Here is a 23,627-nt window from a genome sequence, read left to right as displayed (position 1 = left end):
GCTTTAGTTACCTACTTTTCAGTAAATATAGAAATACTAATAAGCCATTTCTTGCAAATTTCATCTATTTCAGGGACATTAACCCCAAGGTACAATTTCAACAATGAAAATTTTAGCTGTGTAAGGACATATGCTTTATACTTTCTTAACTAGTACTGTGGTAATTAATGGGTAACATTATTCCTGTCATTCTAAGGAACAGGTATTTGACATTATCATCACAACCACAATAGAATCAAATGCACACCAACCAGATATACAAAGACAGCTTTGGTTTAGTTTGTTTGTTTTTTAAAATAAAAAATACAACTAATAATTTCCCCTTTATTCTTGAGAGGAGTAATTACTTAAATTCAACTATTATAAATTGTAGAAATTTTAGGAGTTCAAGCTTCCACTTGAATGATTCACCAGTATATCTTCACATAATACAGCGAATTCCCACAGCAGGCAGTGATCAGTAGTACAAGAATAATTTAGCTCTTTCTGGAGTCAGTATGCTTAGCCTTTCACCTTTAACATGATAAAAACGTGTGAAATCATTAATTAACATTGTCAGAAAGAATTGCAAGTTGAAATAATTCCCCATTTTGCTTCTTAAAGTAAAAACCCTTCTTATATCCGCTTCTACTTCTATTCAGGACCTTTAAAACAGCTAAATGGAAAAACCTAGCACATACTATTTTTTTTATAATCATTTTAGGATTCTGAGCTGATGAGATGTGGAAGTCCTAATATTCAGGAGAAAATGGGTCTGATTTACCTAGCAACTGTCTCAGTTTTATTTGCCTTGTAAAAGGAGACCTATAGCTCCAACAAGTAATTATAGATCAAGCACCACATTTATAACCCTATTGTGTGAAAATATGCCAGCCTATCAAAGCAATGCTTCTAAAAAAACAGCTAATTACCTCTATGATGGATGTTCCTTAAAAACTGATTTATCTTCTCAATGCTGGGATCAGAACTCAGTGAAGTTGATAATTCTAGTTGATTACTTGCCACCTCTCCAGCTACTTCCTAGACTTTACTTCCACTTGCAGGGATACAAGACCAAACTCTCTGGCTACAGCTACACAGGTAGAAATAAGAACAAAGGTAATTCTTCTGCTTCATATATAATATCACACAGACATAGAAATTACAGGTAAGACAGACATCCATTTTGCCAGTATTGCAGAACAATCATCATGGCATTTATTTGTCAAATACCAGGTTCCCTAGAAGACATACTTACCTCTAAGCTTCAAAACCAGCACATATATTAAAGATGCTAGCATTAATACAGCCATTCCTGTTTTACTAGAATATCCATTTACACTCTAAAAATATTTGCAAAGCTTTCCTGTCTCCCAATTTAGGAAGCACAATTTATTGCTGACATCAGTTAAAAAGGAGAGTCCCAGCAGGAGTTAAGTGGCCAGGCACATGCACTGAGCTGTTTTTGTGCTACGTTCATTTTGATACCTCCCAGGTTTGCAATGCTGGTGCAGCTACTTTGATTTACTTGTATTAGAGGGCTAAAGACAGGGAGATCTTTTAACTACTGTCACATGTAAAACAGTCTCAACTTGGGAAAAAAACAAACAATAACAAAAAACCCACGCAATTTATTGCCAGTTAAAATATTTGGATACTGGAAAACAAAAATATGAGGTGGATAGCACCTTACCTCTTCCTGGCCAGCGCTCCAGTTCCCCCTCTCCCCACTACTAAAACCATGCCACATATAGCAAATACATAGACCTTTCACAGCAAGTCAACAGGCAGGACCAGAAGCTGGCACACCCAGGTACAGCACAAGCCAGCGTGCAGACACATGTACACAGGGGACAGCAGAAATCCACCAAAGCTTTCATGGAACACAAAGCAGTTCCTCAGTTCCTTACACTGGTATGCTCCCTAACTAGAACCCACTCAAGTTCAGTTCCTGGGCAGATGCTACATTTGCATCACCTTAGCTCCAGTTATGCTTAGATTTCATGTATGAAAACAGAAATTACTACACAAGCAAGCAGTTCTAGTGAACAAAGCCACACAAGGCAAAAGACAGCTTTTAGCTGAACTGCAGTTATAACACATATCTCAGATATGGTAATAATCACAGAAGTCTTGCTGAACTGTAATTCCCACAGTGAGCACAATGCCACTTGTAGTAAAAAGTAACAGATTGGCATTGCCCTACATACACTGTGTTAATTTCTACTAGAAGTCTCAGAAGTGATGGTTAATTATCCACATGGAGATCAGCTAGCACTTCAGCTAGCTCACACACTTCTGTAACCCACAGTTTTGATAGAAAAGGGCATAGGGCAGAGTAAGATACAAAACTAGCCTGTTTAGCCAGTACTCATGGTCCAGGTTTGGAGCACTTACAGTAATAAGGGTGACCAAAAGGCTCACTCACCACAGGACTGTCTGACTCACCAACTTCCTTCCCAGTCCAGCCATATGGTGAAAAATGTATTCCACCACATGCTATCAAAGTACTACAAATGCTGTAAGTATAAAATTAGAAGTATTCGAGCCATTGTACTTTATGATTACGGCTGAAAACGTCTCAACTTTAAAAAGTAACCTAAAATTCAGGCAAAAAAAAAAAAAAGCAGGTTGATTTAAGGACAGCGAGTACCACATCCTAAGGAGATCATTAACTGTTAAGTGAACCATGTGCTATTTTTGTTATTTAAAATACTGATTAGGCTAATTATGCTCAGAGGGAATTGGGTCTAGAGGATTAAATGAAATATTTTCAGAGGCAGAGTTTGCTGAATAGAAAAGCTGCTGTCCCCTATTTAAACAGCACAAGATATCACTTCAAACATCTTATAAATACCCATGTTTTAAAGAGCTCATCCTTTGCTGTCTAATAATGTAGATTATATTTCCCTTTTGACCTTATTGAGATGCTATTGTTAAATGTATACAACTAGGCCGAAAGATATTACGATCTAACTACCTCCTGGTTTATAATGATTACCTTAAAATCTCATAAGATTTTTTCCTTCAAAACTTCAAAGTCTACTGATCATTCATTGCTCTCAGAGCTAAGACTTGTAGGTGAAGAGCACCAACATTACTAGTAGGCAGAGACTATTTTCAAAAAGGAAACATTTATTAACTCACACTATACACAATGAAACAGTCCGTAGACTTGGTCTGTCAAGACACAGAGTCCATGCACAGCAGGTTGGACACTCCCCCACCCTCAACAGCACAAGCAGCAACTGTGAGTGAACTTCAGAGATCACCCCCCTGTGATATAGAAAATTAATAGCAGTTGTCAATACTACATTACTGCTGAAGACTGGAAACTATACAGTAAAAAGCCGACACTACAGAAAGAAGGTAATGCATTAGCTTCTATTTCCCCCCGGTCTCCGTGACTATGATCTCTCTGGAATCACACAGGGCCACCTCGCCAGGCGAGTGACATCTTCTCCCGGATACCCGCAGCGCACAGTGGTGACAGCAGTCCCCAGCCAGAAGGAATGCACACCATACTGCTCTGGGGACAGCCCCAGCAGCCGCAGGGCCCAGCGGAGAACCCTCAGGAACTCCCTTTTTGTTACTGTCCTATTATCTGAGTGCACAAAAAGCGGCCCTTCCAGCTGTGAACGAACTGTCAGGTAGCTCCGGAGGGCCAGGACAGGGCACACCCATGGCTCTCCAGACAGCCCAAGGCTGATGACGTGTCTCTCCTGACCCACAGGAGAGTTCCGCAGAAAAAACACAACTCTCCTCTCCATCAGCTGTAGGTCACTGAGGTACAGCAGCTCAGGCTGCACCACATCACGGTGCTTCGCCACCATCTCTCCTATTCGAAGTGCCCCAAAAAATGCTACAGTAAATATTGCACGAAACAACATGCATTCATAAGGAGTTATGCATACAGACTCCAGAGCTCCTAACAGAGATCGCAACACCTCAATTGTTACAGGCAAGTATTTATCCCTCAGGATGCCTGCTCTACGTTTCAACCCTATCACCATGCAACGGGTTATAGGATCTTCCAGAGGATTAGGGTTACCAGTCAGTTTTGATAAATAAGACAGTGCTGCCACATACATCAGTGTCTTTGAGGACGAATGAAGAGATTCCACAGCCAAAAACCCTACGATTTGTTCCACCGGAATCGGCCAGGCTGCAGGCATGCCCATGCTTTTCCTAAAGACAAGGAATTTCTTTAGTCCTTCGAGGTAGGCTTGCCACAGCCTACTATCCCCTGAGCACTCCAACAACGACAAAGTCTTCAGGGGCCAAGGTCCCAAGGAGTGTTTCTGAGGACAACCGAACTCCATTCCTACAAGAGAGGACCCACATTAGCACATGCCAACGACAGGCACAAGCACATCACTGAAGCAGCAATAGAGATAACAATACAACCCTAGACAATGCTCCACTAGTTTATCTGATTAAAGACAACCCACATGCAGCTACACCCAGAGCTGTTAAAGAGCTGAAACATTTTTAAAACGGGAAAATACAAGCACCCTGCAAAGCCCGTTTCAGATACAAGGTCACGTAACAGTCCGGGAATTCATAAGTGTTTACAAGTTTGTGGAGTAGCAGTAGAGAAGCAAAAAGCAATTTTAAAGCAAATAATTCCTGGTGTGACTTACAGAAATCACAACTGCAGAGGGCACTCAGCCAGAAAGCAGCGCACTCCCCAGCGCGGGAAGGGGAGCTGCCTCGGGGCCTCCCTCCCTCTCCCACAAAGCTCGGGCCTCGCACAAGAACTCGAGCAAAGCCAAGGAGAGGCTGCCCAGCGACCCGCTCAGCCCCCGCCCAGAGCCACAGTCCAGCCCCGGCCACCGAACACGGCCTGCACTCACCGGCCACCGCCGCACCGCGTTCCCCGGAGCCGCCGGGCTGCACCACCACCTCGGTCCAACACGCTGCTCCTCGGGTGCGATGCGAGAAGGGGGCTGCTTGCCCAGCAAGGCCCAGCTGTAGCCACTCCATGCCTGGCTCCCGGGCCAGCAGAGCCATCATCTCCCAGAAGGGCGCGGTACTACCGGACATACTTAGGGGACGAACTCAGATTCCCCAGACCCCCTCAATTTCCCCCACGGGCCGTTTTATAGCCGCGGAGCTGCTCGCAACGTCCTCCGGATTGGGCAGTCGGAGCAGCGCCGGCGATGCGCAGCGCTGCCATTGGCTGCGCTGGCCGGGCTCCCCGCGCGGTGGTGGGTGGGGCGGCGTGTGTGAAGCGCCGTTAGCAAAAGCCGGGCCCGGCGCGGCCCGCGAAGCGGAGGGCGTGGAACTGTCAGGCGATTCTAATATTGCCTTCTGCTAAAGCCTGAAACGTGAATGGGTTTACTGATAAGGTTAAATGAAGAGAGAAGTACTTGTGTCACCTACGTGTTGTTCTCTTGGGCTACGTGAGATGTGGTTTCCAGAAAGCTTCCTATAGAGACTAGCTCGTGGCAGCTGAGTCCGTTGTGAGCTGCTTATCAGACACCCCTTGCTGCTGATGGCAGGTGACACGCCTGGTGTCTTGTGCGCAGTCCAGTGACACAGGCACCCTTCCACGGCAGCCACCCCTGCTGAATCCCGGACAGAACAGAGCAAGTAGGCTCCTACGCTGACAACTCGAGCTTTTTTTGGTGTTTTCTTGTGCGCCCTCGTCTCCGGGGTGGATGCGCAGAGCCCCCTTGCTCTGGGCAGAGAGTAGCCTGGTACCCCGTGGCTCCTGGCTGCACAGGGCATCAGCTGCCCCTGCTCGCTGGCACCCGTGAGAGCGAGCCACTAATTGGATTTTGACCTTGTGTGACCTTATGTTAAATGGCATTTGCTTTCAAGAGCTTCTGTAGTCTTTCTGTTATGCCCTGGCCAAAGGCCGTTCATCACGGTGGTGACAAGATAACTTGAAATAAAGGCGCTTCCTTTTTTTACTGTCTAACGTAGTGAGAAATAAAGCCAGCTGATGGTTGGTGATGGGAAGCTGCCAGTGTGGAGGGAATTTAGCTGCTTACTAGTTAGCAATAGGACAAGGGGGCATGGGCTTAAACTCTGCCAGGGGAAATTTAGGCTGGATATTAGAAAGAAATTCTTTACAGAGAGAGTGGTCAGGCATTGGAATGGCCTGCCCAGGGAGGTGGTGGACTCGCCGTCCCTAGAGGTTTTTAAACTGAGATTGGACATGGCACTTAGTGCCATGATCTAGTAAACGGACTAGAGTTGGACCAAGGGTTGGACTTGATGATCTCTGAGGTCTTTTCCAACCCAGTCGATTCTGTGATTCTGTGATACTGAATGTGACACCAGCAGGGAAGTTGACCTTGCTGTCCAAGTTGCAGTTCCACAGCAGCTGCATCCAGCCTCAGTCTCCTTACCTACAGAAGCCTCCCCCTTGACAATTCTTTGGATCCTTTGCTGATCCCTCTTCGAAGAATGTATCAAACCTGGATACTGACCAAAAGTAGTCTTTAATTGAAATGTGGCTAACACATCAAAGATGATCCTGCTCAGTTCAAAGGATCCTTTGTAGCAGAGAACATAAGTTAAGAGAGAACTAACACAAATAACCCTCATTCTGTCACTGGAGCACTTGATAAATGCTCTTAATACAGATTAAATAAGTAGTATCTGAGAAGTAGGACAGTAAGAAGGTTGAATGTCACCTTCCATAAGGAGGGTGTTTGAAGTGATTGGCATCCTATGTAGTGCATCACACCAGTGTGTTTGGGAGCTACCTAGGTGACAACTATGTATAGAGAAAACAGTCAGCATCATACGCACTTTTCTGTAGCAAATCTAGTTTCCAAGGGGTCTTCAGTTACAGAAAGTTCTTGCTCTGCTTTCCATGCAGAGCATGTAGCAAAGACAGGGCTGTGGTAGTAGACAACAATCTGTTAATTCCCTGGCATACATTTAGTAGCTCCCCTTCTTCAGCTTTGCTACAAGCTGTTGCATAATTAGCACACTGTGATGCCGAGCCCCGGTCATCTTGCTCATATTCATGAATGCGAAGTGGTCTGTTCCAGTGGTTAGAACTCTCTCTGTGGCTGCAAGGTAATTCCTTTAGTTAAAATGTCCATGTGAAAAGTGTGCCAGAGGAATCAGGGATCTTGGGCCGGGCGATAAGAGAGAGAACGAAGAGTTCGGCTCACCAGCTCTGGTTTTTGAGGGGAGGCAGGGAAAAACTTGGCTTCAGATGTGAGGGGCAAAACTGGTTCATTGTGATAACACAAGGGGCTTCTCTGGCTCGCAGTGTTTTACTGAAGAGGGAAAAGGGATTTGTTGGGCAAGAGGATGGAGGATTTTGCTTTGTGCATAATGGCAGGGATGGGACTGACTGCACAGCCCCAAGTGTTTGTAGGCATGACTGCTCAGCAGTGTGCTGTGTGGTCACACATGGTGGCCTGGACTGCTCTTTCATCCTGAAACTCCTGGGCTGGCTTGTGGCAATGACAGGTTGAAGGAAAGTGGCTGGAGGACCTGTTTTACTATCTCCTTGTGCTACCAGAAAAGCACTGATGCAAATCACCAAAGCGCAGCAGACTGAAGTAACCAAGATAGCATGGGGAACAGCAACCTTGATGCTGTCGTCACGTGTGCAGTGGAAAGTTCATTCCATCCCTGCCCAGCAGCTGTCTCTTAAAATCCAAGTGTGAACTGGTAATCTTTTCAAGGCTGAGAGACCAGTGCTTTCAGCTATGGTGATGGTAAATGCTCTCATTTTACTGCTCCTTAATTTTCTGAGAAGGAAGGGGATGCTGGCCTGTCTCAGATGGAAGCCAGGTTTTTTCTGGTAGTAACTGACAGCTTCACAGTAAGAGTCTCGAAGGTAGAAATGTGCTATCCCCCTTATTGTTGTAATTACAGTTCACCCAAGAGATGGGGTGAGAAAGGGTACAGAGCTCACTACAGCTGACTTCGGAAAGCCTCTCTGGGTGTCCCCAGTGATGATCTCTGTGGTGCCAAGCAGGCAGGGAAGAACAGCATGGAGGAGGAACTCACAGAAGTCGGCTGAATGCCACACTGTGCAAAGCAGCTGTCCCACAATGGTTCCTCACCAGCTCCGTATGCAGTTCTAAATAACAATGGTTACTTTTCTTCTGAGAGGGAAAAGAGGGACTGAAGAAATACTGAAGGCTCTGCTGCACATGCAGATTCACAAATGTTTTCTCAGCAGCAACACCAGCTGACAATAAGCCCTTTCTCATCCACCACTGTTGATTTCCTCTCTGTGTCATCTTCCTCAGCTGGTACCCTTCGCTTGGCTAAATGTAAAGCAAAGGCAGAAACAAATGTAGATTAAAAATAATCAGATTAACTTTATCATGTAGATCTACAAAGAGCTGTACTTCCCCAGCTGAGGCCAAGGAAGAAAACGGCATAGCTTGGTTCTCCTGCCAAAAAAGTTTTCATCAAATTACATCCTAAAAACATTTCAGGGAAGTAGCCTTCCTGGGGCACTGTCTTCCTACAGTGCAGCCACCCAGAGTTTTAATTGCTGCGCATCCTGAGGCTAAGTTACTGCAGGAACAACTCCCGCATAACAACGCCAGGCAAGGGAAAGGAAATTACATCACTTTAACTGATGCGTTATTAAAACTTCCAAGGAGCTTTCCTTGCTGGGTTGCTAAGCATTGTGCACATCACATCATGGCTTAAAAAATTCTGTAATCCATTGGGCACAAGAGCACTGAAATGCAGCCATTTCCAAATGAAGGGTAATCAGTTGACAATGTAGACAAATTTAGCCTTATTTTACCCTAGCAACATGCCCAGATAGCTGCAAGTGGATACTTTACTGATAAATACTTTTTTCTTCTTTCCACGCTCAGTCTGCAGTGCAGTGAGGCAAAATCATATGTAAACCTGATTCTCAAAAAGTCGAGGTAAACTGATGTAAAGATTGGAGGTAGCACACAAACTCCATATGAAGATCAGGCCTTAGACAACATATCCTACAAGTTTGGACATGGAGAGCTCAGACTTTAAAATTATTAAAGCCTTTTGTGTTATTTCACATGTGCATTCTGCACTGAGTATTTCTAAAGATATCAGATACTCTTTAGCCACAAATTCCAAGAGCGTTATGTAGGCTGGACCCAAATATCCAGTACAAGCCACTCATTTAGATTTAGTCAGCTCTTTACTTCCTGGCACATTGCCCTAATTTGTTCAGAAACGCTTTAAGACTAGGCAAATTTGGAACCAAATCTTGCATTTCAGCTTGGCTTTCAAGATAGCACGCTATAGCATTAGCTGCCCCGTCACTTCATGGCACAGCCCATCCTGTCACCCCCAGCTGCCCGGCAACATGAGCTCTCACATCCTCACGCTACAGGCACATTGTACACTTTGTTTGCTATTAACCTTTGGAATGAAAGCTGTTGGATTAAACAGCAAAAATCATGGAGAGTTTTTTACTGTTGTGGATCATGCAATCGAACAAACCAGCACATGTAATATTAGTGACCGGTACACCCTGTGTGCAATGTCTGGGGGAAATTTAATAATAAGGTGAACTTCCACAAGCATGGGAGGAACAGAGGCAATGCATGTCATTTGTAGAGCTCCAGTAACCCACTCTAGCATCTTGTTGCTGTTACAGTATCTCCTCTGACTCTGAATGTATGGATGTGGCCATTTCTGCCACTGAGGTCACATTAGTGTCAGGGCATTTTCTGTTGTTTTTTGGTTTGTTTGGGTTTTTTTTAGCAAAGATATTCTTTATTCAATGGATATTTCAGTTTTAACCCTCAGCTGTTCCCTGGTCTTTTCATGCCTGGACATGAGATGATTGCCAAAGGCACACACTTAAATGTTTCTGACCCTTACCACGTAGTTCACCAAGTGGGTTCTGCAAGTGCCCGGACTGCATCCTTTTGGCACACTTTGTCAGCTTCACAAAATCCCACCTACTACAGAACAAAATGCTGAAAAATGTTTAGGAGACACATCCACCATGTCCTGAGAGCTGCCCTGCACCAGGTGGTGATCACAAGCAATGTCAGTGTGAGCTGTTCAGCATACAGCAGCTGATAAGCTGATGCCACCCTCCTGTTTCAAGCACACTGAGCCCTCAGAGCCATCTCTTTCTGCAAGACTTGCTGACTGCAGTCACCTGTACAGACACCTGGAGGGAACAAGGGGTGAGACCAAGTGACAGTGCATACATAGCACTCCAGGCCCTGCTGTAGCCACATGGGTCACCTGTGGCTGTCATGGTCAGGAAGGAACTCATGGGCTCAGTGTGCTGCAGACCAGTATCCATCCATATGTCCATATGTGCGTTCACATGTGTTCATAAATGCATCCATACATCTGCCCAGAGATGTGGGTAGGAGATGACACTTGGAGGGTTAAGAGCTGTCAGACCCAGCTGGGCTTGCAAGACTCAAGGGATGGCTTTTATGGGCCACAGGTATTGTCCCACCAGGGCCCCCAGTGCTAGAACTTAGACCTGCTTATTGGGCAAACAGTACATACAGAAAGGCACCAGATTTAAGCAACTTGCCAAAAGCTGCCTGTGCTTTTACTGGGCCTATTTTAGCAAAGTTTAAAAAAGGCAGGATGACTTTTACCCAGATCTTGACATTTAAACGTGTCCCAGCTTGGCAAGCCTCCATTTTGTTGGAGGAGAAATGCTGAAAAGTGGGGCACAAGCATTGAATCGTGCACAGTCGGTAGCTGCACAGTCGGTAGCTGCCGAAAGGAGGAGGAGGCAAAAGCGTTTAACTGCTTGTCCAACGAGGCATTACAGGCTGCACTTGAGTAGGCACGGGTGCAGGGTTTGCATATTCCTGCTCTGCTTGTGACCTGCCCTGAGCTTTTCTCATGCAAACCACAGGTCAAAGAGTTCAGAGGGGACAAAAGCAGGCAACTGCTCCTCCTCATGAAGCACCACCAAGCTATCCCTTCAGATTACAGAAATGCAAAGCCACCCTTTTGGCTGAGGATGTGGTACCCCTTTTTGGGGCACAGAGTGTGCCAGCCACCCCAGGGTAGGGCTGCAACACCTCTGCTGCCGGAGGACCAGGGTGGGTGCAGACCCAGCACACAACACCCCCTCCACAGGAGCTGGTGCTCAGGGAAGAGCTGCTAACATATCACATCCCGGGCCGGCTGGACCACAGCACAGTGTCGCCGCACCCGGGCAGCAGCTCCGCAGCCAGTGCCTTGCAGTATGGAGTGCAAATCGCACACAGTCATTCTGTTGCAATTTAATTTTTCCAGATTCTTTTCAGCCAGTAGGCAAAATGCACCTTCCAGTGAGCTGGTAACACACAGCCCCTTGTTAAAAAATGCATTTCACAGAAGCCCACTGCCTTGTGCCCATATCTTTGCCATGCACCTGATGAAACAACCCGATGAGCCGCCTTGACTTTAAACCAGCATACCAAATATCACCTCCTGACCTGTTGCTCTATGGCTGGAAGTTTCATTTGGGGCTTTTCTTCATAGAGCCCGAGTGAACACAGCCTTTTCAGCAGGTGTTTCCGGCACAGAAAGAAAACAGGCCCCTGTGGTTAAGCCGCGCAGTTTACTTCAGCTAGCTCGCCAATCGGCACCGCGTGCAAGCGGCTCCCCCACCTTATCTGAGCCCCTGTGAAAAAACTCCAGAGCCAGGAGAGTATTTAAACACCCAGCACTAACCTCAGTACTTAATGTTACACAAAGAAGGTAACTTAAAAAAAAAAAAGGTGTTTTGCGACCACAGCTGCAAAAGCTGGGAGAGGGCAGAGATGTGGTGGGTGCTGCCAACAGCTCCCGTGCCCAGGAGGAGCTTCCCAGCGTCCCCCAGGCCCTTGTGCGCAACCTCTTCACTATGTGCGCTCATTCTGACCTGAGTGGATGCGTGGCTACCCTCCTCCTTTCCACCAGAGAGAATGAGGAAAAATAAAGACCGCTGAAGGCTCCCGAAAGAAAATTAGGCAGCAAAATTAAGCTGAAAAATCCGGTGATGGAATACATGGTAATACTCCCATGGGCAGAGCACAGCCAAGCCCAAGGTGAGTGCAGGAAGACAAAGAAAGGCTTCCTGGGCCAAAGACGTGGGGGTATACCTATCTCTACACCTCCAACCATACAATAAACATTGAAACAAATTCAGCTTTTTTCTTCCTCCACAAAATTTCCACACCTGCCCCTGCAAAACCAAGCAATAATCTTTTCTCTTTTTCTTCTTCTTGTGGCTACAAAACCCTGAAGAATGGGTTTGGGTGCCCACCACTTTTAATTGGAGTGTTGACACCCGAGTTTAGGATGCCACCTTGAACACTCCGGCTCCCATTTCTTCCGGTGGTCCCTTCCCCTTGCAGTTCTCCAGAGCAGACCCGCTGTGCTGCCTTTGAGTCAGCCTGGGACAGCCAGGACCACAGGGAAGCCTGAAGGTACACGGTTTGTGCCCATAAGGTTTCTCAGCCACTTGATTTTCCTACTACATATGCACAGAAGCAGCTTTGTTTTGACAGTTTATCTTCCTCACACCTCTCCTCACCCACCATCCAGAAACAGGGTGTTCCTCTGTCTGAGAGCTTGGGCACATGCAGAAATTAATTGACGGTGTGAATTCACAGCATGTCATTTATTCTGTGGTAACCCATGCCTACACACTCCTACTCATCAAAATGCAAGGTAAAAAGGTGTCAATGACTTCACACTTCATCACAGAGAAAGAGTATTCACCTGGAGGTATTTTAACCAGGCAGTTCACTCCACAGTAAGCTTTGCTTTACTTCTGGCCTAATCCAGTCAAGGCATGCTACTCTTTGTTTCAGGCAATTAGCTCGTTGGCAAAGATAAAGCTTTCGTGTGTCCTTTAACTAAATGATTCGTCCCTATTTTGGGGTGTCACATTTGCATTCTGCAGTATAGGATAAGAAAGACCTTAGCTCCTTTTAAATGGGAGCACGATCAGCCTCTCATTGAACAAAACCTGTTATCTCACATTAAGTGGGTGGTAAAAGGACCCAGTAGCCAAACGCTTGTTAGGGCAAGACTCAGAATTTCACAGTGTTATCTAGTGGTTTTATTTATACGTTTTTTTTTCCTCCTCTTGGTAGGAACCAGCATTTAAAATTCAGAAGAGGAGTGAGATGATACAGCCAAGACCCCTCGTCTTACCCTCAGACTTGGAGTTGTACGCTTGCAATTGATCAGGCTGGCTGAGACAAAAAATTCCCACTTTATGTGAAACAGCAAATTTTATCATTGCCTTGAGCCCAACAGCATCTCACCAGCCTTCCAATGGCATTTATCTGTGAAGCAGGGGCATACAAACACTGGGGATGCCCATGACAAACTTTTCAGTGAAATACTTTTTTCCTGAAATCTCCATCCAAGGAATACTCCAGGAGAAGTTTTACTTAAAGACTAGTGAATGTTATATGGAGAGAGTACTGTTAGCTGTCCGAGGATGTGCTGCATCCCCTCCCAGTGGGACTGGAGGCCACAAAACAGGGGAGGTGTCCAGTTGGCAAAGTCTTTGGTTGGTTCTTGGTATAACTAGTGAAGATGCCAAAATTAATATAATTTGTAACTGCATACTAGACACACTTTATAACTGACAGCATTCCCAAATCATAATGGGAGTGCAGCGCAGTGGTCTACGGGTGCCTGCAGTAAGGGAAAGGGAGGTTTGTCACATACAAACTGTGCATCTGAGAGCTTCTTCCTCTTCCCTCATTACATCTTTCTGATAAAACACAGGACCATGTCTTAATCTCACCAAACGTTTTATATAATAAACGTTGTCTGACCCGTAGGCAGCAGGGGCCTCCTTATTTCACTGCAGTCTTCCTGAGCAGTTTCTCATCTGTGTGGACCTCAAGAGGACAAGACCCAGTCCTTTCTGCATGCATCTCCATTGTCTCCTCCACCAAGAGGATAAAGAGAGTGGGTGGGAGAGCTCAGCTCCTCCCCGAAGGCGCTAAGGACTCAATTATTGCTTCAACTGTGGGTTCAATGCCCACTGTAGCAGCTTCAGCTCTCCTCCCCCAGAACCTCATGTAAAATTTCCGGGTGCTTAGCCAGGTGGAAGGAATAGTATATCATCATGATAATTCAGCTGGCATACACTTCTGTAATGAGACCACATCAAAAAGTGAAACTGCAGCCTCATGCAGTTGTTTGCAGAGTAGACGAGTCAGAGCCTCCCTCTTTCCATGCTGCAGCGCACTAAGCCTGTGCCGACTTTAATAGTTTCCATTGCCTTCAGGAGAGAGGGCCGCGTTCACACTGGGTGATCACCCAAGCGCTTTTCACCATGTAGTGAAAGATTTTAAGGTGTTAACTTTAGAGTGTAATTGATGAACTATACTTCATTTAAATTGTTAGGCTTAACCCATGTCTGCTTTGGCAGAAAACCTTATGGCTGAAAATCCAAATATAGACAATTTTCACTGTTAATACAGTGTCAAAATAAACCCTGGATTCCTCTCTGGCTTCAATTTGAGCTGCACAGTTGATGGGGACCATTTTATGAGGGAGGATGGCTAAAAAGTGAGAGGTCTACCTGTCACATTAGCACCAGGCCGTGAATTCACACTGCATACCCCTCACACCTCATCAGTGTCCATCCCCGTCTCTATAAATCCTAAATCCTCGTCACAGCTGACTTCATGCTCTATCCAATTGGAAGCCTCAGAAGTGGCTGACGTGAGATTAAATGCCTCAAAACTACAGGGTAGAATAAGCCTCCCTTGATCTTGATGCAGAAGTTGCACTTCAAACATTTAGGCCCGTAAGCTTACCTTTGTCTCTAATTCCTCTGAGTTTTATTTGATTCTACATTAAATATAGACGATCGTACCTTCATGCTGCTTTTTTTGCACAAAGCAATTCCCGGAGGTTTTTAGTTCTGCCTCTGGTATGACAGTTGGGGAAAAACACCCTTAAAGTACAGTTAACTTCAGAAAGACAAAAAAAATCTGTGACAGATGCATCCAACCATCTCAACGGTGCTGTAATACAAAATAAGGTTTAAAGACAGGTAGAAATCTGTTTTCACAGAAACACAGAATCTACTGGGTTGGAAAATACCTCAGAAATCATCAAGTCCAACCCTTGGTCCAACTCCAGTCCATTTACTAGACCATGGCACTAAGTGCCATGTCCAATCTCAGTTTAAAAACCTCCAGGGATGGTGAGTCCACCACATCCACAGTTTCAACAGCAGCATCTCAATCATGCCCATTAGGTAACTGAACACACTGTTTGGAAAGATTTTTCCCTAGACATCAGACTGTCCACAGAAATAAGGTGACCACTCTAGTCACCTGAACTCCTAACAAAACTAGAATTATGTGATTTCTGTCTGCTTATCTATTTCTTCTCCAGTGACTTGTTAATGAGTTGCAAATTTCGATTAAGTTCAGTGGAGGAGCAAAAACTTCAGAGATAAGAAGTTCTTTAAAATATCTTGGAAATATGCAAACAACTTCAGTGAAAATGCTGCAATCTGAGCTGAACTCATTCATCTTTGAGACATACATCCCTGGGAAAGACAGCTTCCCTCATTCTGCTGCAATGTTCGGGTACCATGGTGACTCACCGGGTCAGCACCAGAAAGGGCACAGAAGGGTCCCAGAAGCTGTGATGTGGTGGAGTGAATCTTCGCATCTTCAGGTGCCACAACGTGGACGCCTTTGGCAGAGTGAGATGTCTAGACTCCTTTTACAGCTCATAGAGCGAAACGTGCTTTTTTGGGGCACAGTTCACCTCACCAGTGCCTGGAATAGACCAAATTAACTGTATGTCTGAAGTACCTATTAATTACTGCTATGCTTCTGGGCTTGTTTTTTGGGAGAGCAAGTGGGAGGCAGAAGCAGACACCTGTCCACACGGTTGCACATCTGCAAACAGCTGGCACCCATGGAGCCTGTGAGCAAGCTCTTGCAAGGCGAGGCGGAAGAATACAGCCCACGACTGTGTTACCTCTGACTTCTGACTACTAATCTTTCATCTCTGTTCAATTCTGTGAATGCTCCTTTCCTGACAATTCGTCTGAAGTGCCGTGCAGATGGGCACGTGGATCTGAAACATTTTGAAATGCCAGCTGTTGGGCCAGCAGCTCTGCTGCAAGCTACACTCAGAATAGTTACTTTTTTCCAAAAGAAAACCCTGACAAATCCCAGTGGTACGTAGAGCTCGTATCCCAAGAGGACCATGCATCATCACAAGCCACCTGGTCTCTCAAGCATCTGCAGGACTTTGCAGCAGGACACCAGTCCCACAGCACATGCTCTGAAGGCTTTCTGTATCACTTCATCCTGGGCACGAGGTGACTTTTTTTGCTCTGATCACTCAACTGGTAAATGAGACTCCTTGTGCAAACTGCTGCATGCTTGGCAGGTAGTTCCCCGGAGGTCTGCAGCAAACCCAGGCAGAATCAGTGCCACAGCTTGAGTCCCAGCAGAGTGAAAAGCTCCTACGTCAGATGAAAAAGTTGTTTAGGGTGAGGCCATATCTTGGAAACCTTTTCTTTAGCAACCCACGGTCACCAAGCTTTGGGTTTCCCTACAAGTTTCATGATGCTTTTAGTAAGTATGCAAGCACCAAGCAACAAGCAACAAGGAAAATACCAGCCCTAGGTTTCAGAGCCACAAACACTATTGCACCCTGGCTGCTACCACTTGGTGTCACTGAGTGTCACGGATCTGGTGCCTCCCTGCACCCCAGAGCATTCACAGATGCTCTGTCTTCTTTCCACTGTCCCCCTCGGCCCCAGCACCTCCAAAATAGCCACCCCACTCGCTCCTGAGCTAGGGAGTTCTTCCCATGGGTGCAGAATCAAACTCCTGGCCCTAGGCAGAGTTGTGCTGGCCCTGGGCAGAGCTGTGCTGGACAAGGGACAGACTCCCTGTCCCTTGTGCTGCAGTCCCCTGAGCTGGGGACATGTGCCCCGAGCCCTGAGCAAGGTTTGAGAGAGGAGCAGGCACTGGGGAGGTGAGTGTGGGGCCACATGCAAGTGTCACAGCCTGCTGCAGCACAGGTACAAATCCAATTTGCTTTTTTAAGGGAGCGTATTATGTTTTGCCTCTAACTCTCCCTGAGGGCGCTGGGTTGGGGGTGGCCTCAGCCACCCCTCCATGCTGTCCTGCATGGCAGAGGCTGCCCTCACAGGAGACCCCTTTGATTTGACCAGCATATGCAGGTCATTCCTCATGCTTCCCTTTGATCAATGAATTCATTTGAGATGTCACGTTTGTTGTTCTTCTGCCAGAAGGAAAAACAGAGTAAATTGTCCACATCCCCTCTTGTGCTGCAGACCACACTGAGTGAACAGCTCTTGAAAACAGGAGTGCAGAGCTGAGGGAAATATCCCTTCAGCCACATTGTCTATTCTCTGATTTCTTCAGTTCTCAGTAACCTTTTTCACTTTTTACAGCCCCAGTTATTTCCTTTCACTATGCTTTAGCATCTACAGTTCTGCTTACAGCAGCCCACCTCTCTCCTCCTCCCCCCTCCTACCTTCTTTCAAGACCTTCTTGAGGGCAAACCACATCCTTATGTTCCTCTCATTGTTAGAGCCTCCACCATGGCTGCTGTCACAGCTCATCACTACTTTTTGATCAAGTGGTCTGGCACAGCTCTGAACCTAAACTGCTCTTCAGATGTTCCACCTGCAGGTGTGCAGACCATCCCAGTAAGCTATACTATTTTACATGGTTGAACTAAGTTCCCTTTAACTACATTATATACACCTCAAAACTGTAAATTATTCCTTGCAATAAGTGCAAGCTCTCCATTAATTTGAAACTCAGGGCAGGTTTGAGGCCCTGTAAAAATAGTTTGCTAAACAAATGGACTCTGAACACTTCAGACAAAGACGTCTGACGACTTCTTTCTTCAAATAAGAATGTTTGTGCCATTTAACATGGGCTTCATTTTGTGACCATTAATGCTAAATCTCTGCATTTTTGGATAATTTAGGGGTTGATTCAGAGTTGAGCTAAATGAAGCACAGATACGTGACTGAATTCTCATTGCAGCCCTGGCAGTGTTTGCACTTACCCACAAAGAGCACGGAGCAGTGATCACTAAATCCAGCTGGTGCCAGCTCTTGCAAACTGTATCATCTGCGTCCTTCAGCTTGCTAATGTTTTTCATTCTGTGACCCCAACACGGTTTGCACTGTAGAAATCTTTGGGTTTTTATTTGTTTCAAGGAATTTGCCTTGTTATGTCCAAGCAGCATCTCTCTCACAGTCATTCAAGTGGTTTTACAGCTTGATTAACATTTGCTATATGGAGAGGGAGCTTATTAACCTGGGATGAGGCACAAGATGCAGACCTGCTTCTCAGTGACCTGTTAAATGTATGCACTCAGCCTGCAAAAAGAAAATGGTTTTTCAAGAGTTGTATTGCACATGTGGGAAGATCAACGGTGGTAGCCTCTGGACTAAGAAAGGTGGGAATCTGCTGTGCTAAACTGGCCAGATAGGGAGCTACAAGAGAGACACATTGCTGGTTTGACATCTGACAGCTGTCAGGCACTAATTCTTTCACTGTGTTGCTCATGGGTTCAAACCTGAGAATGTGGTTTCTACACCAGGAGGTGACATTTCCATTCCTGCAGGTCTCATCCCAAACAGCCTTCAGAAAATGGATACAGGGGTATTCACAGGGGAATTTTGCTCCCCAAACATTTGGCATGGTCAATAGGAAGCAGACTCCTACAGGCTGACTCCCTTAGCCAAGCTCGGTTCCTCACAGAGAAGCAGAAACTTGACTGCATTGTCAAATACCATGGATGCTTTATACCTCCAGTTGGTTTGATGAGACACATGACAACTGTACTTCCCGCATCTCCTGTGTCTTTGATGAGTTCAAACAGGTCTGAACATGGCCTTGGCCTCAACCCCTGATTCTCAGTTCATGGAGAAAAATTGAGTCCCTGCACCACCCTCCATAAGTGGCAGTCCTACCTACCTAGCTGATGTTTTGAAGCCATCACTAGATCCCTTCAATTACTTCTGTATGATCAGTGAATGTCCGTAAGCAGTACTGACAGAAACCTATTTTTGCAGATTTGAGTCTGACCCTTCTTGATTGTGATTCTGTCTCCTGTTGCCCTCTGTGTCCTGTGCAATGTTTGTGAGATCAAGGAGGAGCAGACCTCCATCCGTCACGGTCACTGCCTGCTCCAGCTGTGGCTCCTTCACTGACATCCCACTGGGAGTGCTGAATCACGAGATGGTTGCAGGGATGCAAAGTCCCTCACAGCTGCTTGCTGCCATGTAAAGCTGTGCATGCACTGGAGACACACAATGAACTTGTCAATTATTTTAATCTATTTTTTTCTTTTTTTCGCACTTCTTGCCCCTGATTGCTGCATTATCCTGACAAGTTTCTCTCATAAATTCTGGTGCTCCAACCACTCTTGGCGTCTGGCAGCCCTGTCCTGAATCCCATTGCACCCTGTTAAACCTGGTGGGACCAGGCATTGTGATGAACCCGTCTCAGTGCCACATCAACACAGGCACACGCTTCCTGTTAGTGGCTTTAGCTCAGGCACCTCTGCATGCTACTGTCCTCATGGCCTATGGATGTCCCTCAGAGGCCGGTCTCCTACACCTCTCATCCCCATCCCAGCCAAGCCAGAGGATCAACAGACTAAGAGTCAGCCTTGTCACCAGACATGGTCCTTTCACACCCCCTGGGACATCTGTGTGGCCTTGCAGACCCATAACTGCCACCCCAAATATTGACATGGCTCCTCTCTTTTGTTTCAGTTGTGGCTCGGCTTTCTCAAGCTGATGCCTCTCAGAGACCTTTTCAGCCAAATGGCTGATTCATTGCCTCCTTCACCTTGGGCTTCAGAGAAAGCGTGGCTCATTTCTCTGTAACGTGTACCTGTCAGAGCAACACCAACATGGCGCCGCCCTTCAGAGTCCCTGTTGCCCGTGTTTCCCACCAGAAAAGCACAGTATCACATTCACAAAGCGGTAGCAGCTTTGGGAGCCCCGGGTCCAATCAAAGTTCTTATTTCTCTGTCTTTTGATACACCTGCAAGACCTCAGAGACCCTGGTACAGTTTTTTTTCCACAGCCCGGGGATTTTTTAAAGTATTACGTAGTTATCTTTAGCACCGCATTTTCTTACATACAGAAATGTACAGAAATGAATGTAATTTCCATGCTGACTTTGCCCATCTCCTGCTGCAGCTTTGTCCACTGTTCTTGTGAATAACTCCCAGGCTTTTGTGTTCTCTTCCTGCCCTGGATGTCTTCCTATGGCGCTTGCAGACCCCTGTGACACAATGTGGTCCGCTGCTGCTTCTGCATTTACTCCTCCTGCCTGGCACACTTGTAGCTTCTCTTGTTCATCACAGCACACACAGCCCAGCAGGCTGATTCTGTGGAGTTACAGGCAGGTTTTTTCATGCCACCCTGCCTCAGGGTTCAGTTTTCTCAGCGGTTTGGTTCTTTTGTCATATGCACACTGTCAGAGCACCATCCTGCAGACATCTAAGCTCCTCTACTCAGCAAATGCCCGGTTAATTCTGGATAGTTCAATAGCATCCCTGAGTGATTTGTCCCAGATCACAGTCAGAAATCAGTCTCTTTTTCAGGAACACAGTTAACCAACCCCTTTTGCATTAGATCTTTCTAAAACCCATGTCTGTTTTCATATGCTATTTGTAGTCTCTGCTTAAAGCTGTATCACTCAGGTATGTGCAATGCACTGATATCCCTCCAGTCTCTGCTGTGTAGTTTCACAGAGTTAACTCCACCAGTGTTGGCTGACACCTATTGCAAAGATCAAGTCCACCAGAGCTAGCCATTCTCAGGGGGAAAAAGCAACTTCCCAGCTAATCTTCTTTGTGCTAGGCAAATAATAATATTTCTTTAATCTGTAAATTAAAAGTTAAATTGTGACATTTCAGCAGTAGGAGTCAAAAGCATGTGTCAGCTCTGAAAGCAGGACGGAGAATCATTGGGTAAAGATGCCTCGTTTTCTTTACATGCCTCTGGATAATCAGGTAAAAAGAGCAAAGCCATGCCCCTGTACATTAGAGAGCCAAAAACTTGAGGATGCTCCAGAGCAAGGGCAGTGCATCAGTTTTCTAGGCAGCCAGGTAGAAAGTTGTGTTAGATTCCTTGTGTTATGTCTTGTACTGCATCAGGATCCTGAGTCTCCATATGGGTATCTCTGTCTGTTCCCACTGCAGAAAAAACATCTTTCCCATCATAAAGGAACAATTTGTAGAACATTGGTAGTTTCTCCCCAGTATTTTATCACAGAACGGTGAAATTCTATGGGTGAAAAGACCATATTTGCTCAGGTCACAGCTACTCTCCCTGGTCATGCTAAACCTAAAATCTTGCTCAGGTTGTGTTCATTCTCTTCTATTCACCCATAAAGCAAATGGGAACATTTTCAAGGTAGTGAAATTTCAGTGAGATCTGTCAGCTGGGTAAATATGGAGGGACCTTCCCTCTGCTTTACCCTCCTGGCACTCAGCATAGCTCCCTCAGGGAAAATTCAGTTTCTAAACATGTCAGTGATGAATCAGGTGTCACCTCAGCCCATACCTATGTTTTCTACAGTTAAAAAGGGTGTTATCTTGATAGTCATGGTAAAAATCTGCTAAATAAAGCAATTAATGTGTTGTGTATATTGTCTTTTCTCTTTCTGTCCCTTGCACTTACCTTGCTTACCGCTATGCCTGCAATGAATTGAAATGCTGGAGAGCCCTAATCCTGTGAAGCTGCTTTCCAAATCTGGCCAGAGCAAACTCTGCAGGTCAAACTCACCAGAAGAAACATTTTTCAGAAAGGAGCTAGGACCTGGTGAACTCAGAGGCACCCAACAGCACCAAGATCTTTCATGACCGATCTGAAGGTACTTTACAGAAAGGTCAAGACCATGTCCCCGTTTCACATGTGGGGCCATTCAACATGCAGCCATGGAGCACAGGCTCAGGCAGGGTGAATCCATTTGTGTCAGGCTCATCCTGAACGTCATCCCTGGTTCAGGTCATTTGCAGTCAGTTTGGAGTTGTGTACCTGAAAGTTACTTGTGCAGGCTGACACAGACCTGATTCGAAGCCTGGTTGAATTTAAAAGCTCCCCATCAACCTGACCTGGCTTTGGCCAAGCTTTACGTGATGGGAGGGGGATTAAGCAGCAGTGTTCATTTTCTAAGCCAGTGCCCTAAGCATGAGCCAAGGCTGCAGCTCTGGCTTGGTTGGTCAATAACTCTGTGACAGATGACATACCAGCACAAATTCCACATACTACATTGCAATTAAATATATGTATATATATATATATATATATATATATATTAACATCCAAGAACCATTAGAAGCCCTAAACCAGCCTCTTATGACATCCTGTGACCTTTAACTCTTAATCAGATGCATGCCGTGTTGAACACTGCATCGTTCACAGCAGGACAGTGCTGACACTGGATTTTAAGCAGCAGATTTGGCATCGTGGTGGTAGATAAATGGAAGCATTTAGCCAAGGTAATAGCCAGAAAGTCACATAGCATTTTATATACAAAAAGAACAGTGTTTTCTGAAAAAGAGAAAATTTAGTAGTTGCTTCTGTATTACCAGAGAGATGTAGCATGTAAGACACATAAGTCTCCTTCCCGTTGCTTCTATATAATTAATTCATCTACCAAATTGAGGTCTTGAGTCTTTCTCCTCGCACACTGGTGCTGGCCACCCACCTTTGGCTACTGTGGCCCTGCCTGTGGCTAGTGGGCACACTCAACCACATCCAGGGCAGCTGGCTTTGATTTTCAAAGCAAAGCCTGCCTTTTTGAGAATCTCACCTTTTTGTAGTACCTGAACAGCAACGGAGCCTTTTGGGAAGGCAGCCCGGGGGGTGGAGGGAGACATTTGGGTCTTGTCACAACAAATCGGGTTGGTTCATGTCCCCCGAGGCACAGTCAGAAGCTGCTGGGGTGCCCATGGGAGCGGGAGCTGCTGGGGCACCCGTGGGAGCCGGCGCCCGACAGAGGCTTCTTGGAAACGCTGCAGACGCGGGTGAGCGAGCACCTCTCGCCGTGCGGAGGCATCGGTCGCCGTTTCCTTCCTCTTTTCCAGAGACAGAAACAACCACCACCACACACAGCCCTGCGCCCTTCTACCCCGCCCCTGCATGAATCACACCCAAGGTGAGGGGAGCGGTGACAGAAATGCCCCCGGCCAGCCCTGGGTAAGGCCTGTTGTGAAAGACCTGAACACAGACATGTCACCCATTCACTTCTCCATAACCAGCAAGGCAGCAACAGCTGTTATTTTGTTTGCTAATAACTAATTCAGCGCAGCGGATCCCTGCGCGGTTGGAGGCTGCCTCCCCACACTCAGAAGGGGATGTGCTATGGGTTTTGGCTCAGTGTTTTGAGAACCCCCCCCCAAAAATGCCACAGCCAGAGCCCAGCAGAGCTGAGATGCAGCCTCTGGCCCGTGCTACCAGCGTGACAGCGGCTACAGCAACCAGGCCTGTTAATGACTTAGAAAAACACTGATTTTAAAAATGTCACACAAAATAAATCTGTCACTGCAAGAGCACATGCAAGTGACAGAGGTCTGAGTGGGGCAGAGCCAGCGCTGTCTGCAGAGCAGGACAGTTGCCTGTGGTGCCTGCTAAGGGGGAGCCCTGAGGAGCATCACTTCTGAGGAGCATCGCTTCTGTCCTGCTGAAATCC

At 46.2% G+C, this 23,627-nt stretch overlaps 1 protein-coding gene across 2 annotated transcripts in view; it reads right to left on the bottom strand.

The window, feature by feature from the left end:
• The window catches only part of CHRNA9 (cholinergic receptor nicotinic alpha 9 subunit), a 58,774-nt gene that overhangs the window by 15,276 nt on the left and 19,871 nt on the right, over positions 1–23,627 (bottom strand). The window contains exon 1 of one of the 2 annotated variants that reach the window (XM_065062631.1): positions 4,836–5,174. The exons of the other annotated variant lie outside the window; for it this stretch is intronic. Coding sequence (XP_064918703.1) covers positions 4,836–5,025 — 190 coding nt within the window. The 5' untranslated portion in view covers positions 5,026–5,174. Of the gene's footprint in view, positions 1–4,835; positions 5,175–23,627 lie in introns of those variants that run through there. 2 annotated transcript variants of the gene reach the window in all.

Source organism: Columba livia, chromosome 4 (assembly GCF_036013475.1).
Source record: "Columba livia isolate bColLiv1 breed racing homer chromosome 4, bColLiv1.pat.W.v2, whole genome shotgun sequence".
NCBI lineage: Eukaryota > Metazoa > Chordata > Aves > Columbiformes > Columbidae > Columba > Columba livia.
Note: the sequence above shows the minus strand (reverse complement) of the source record. Positions and strands in the feature narration are given on the sequence as shown.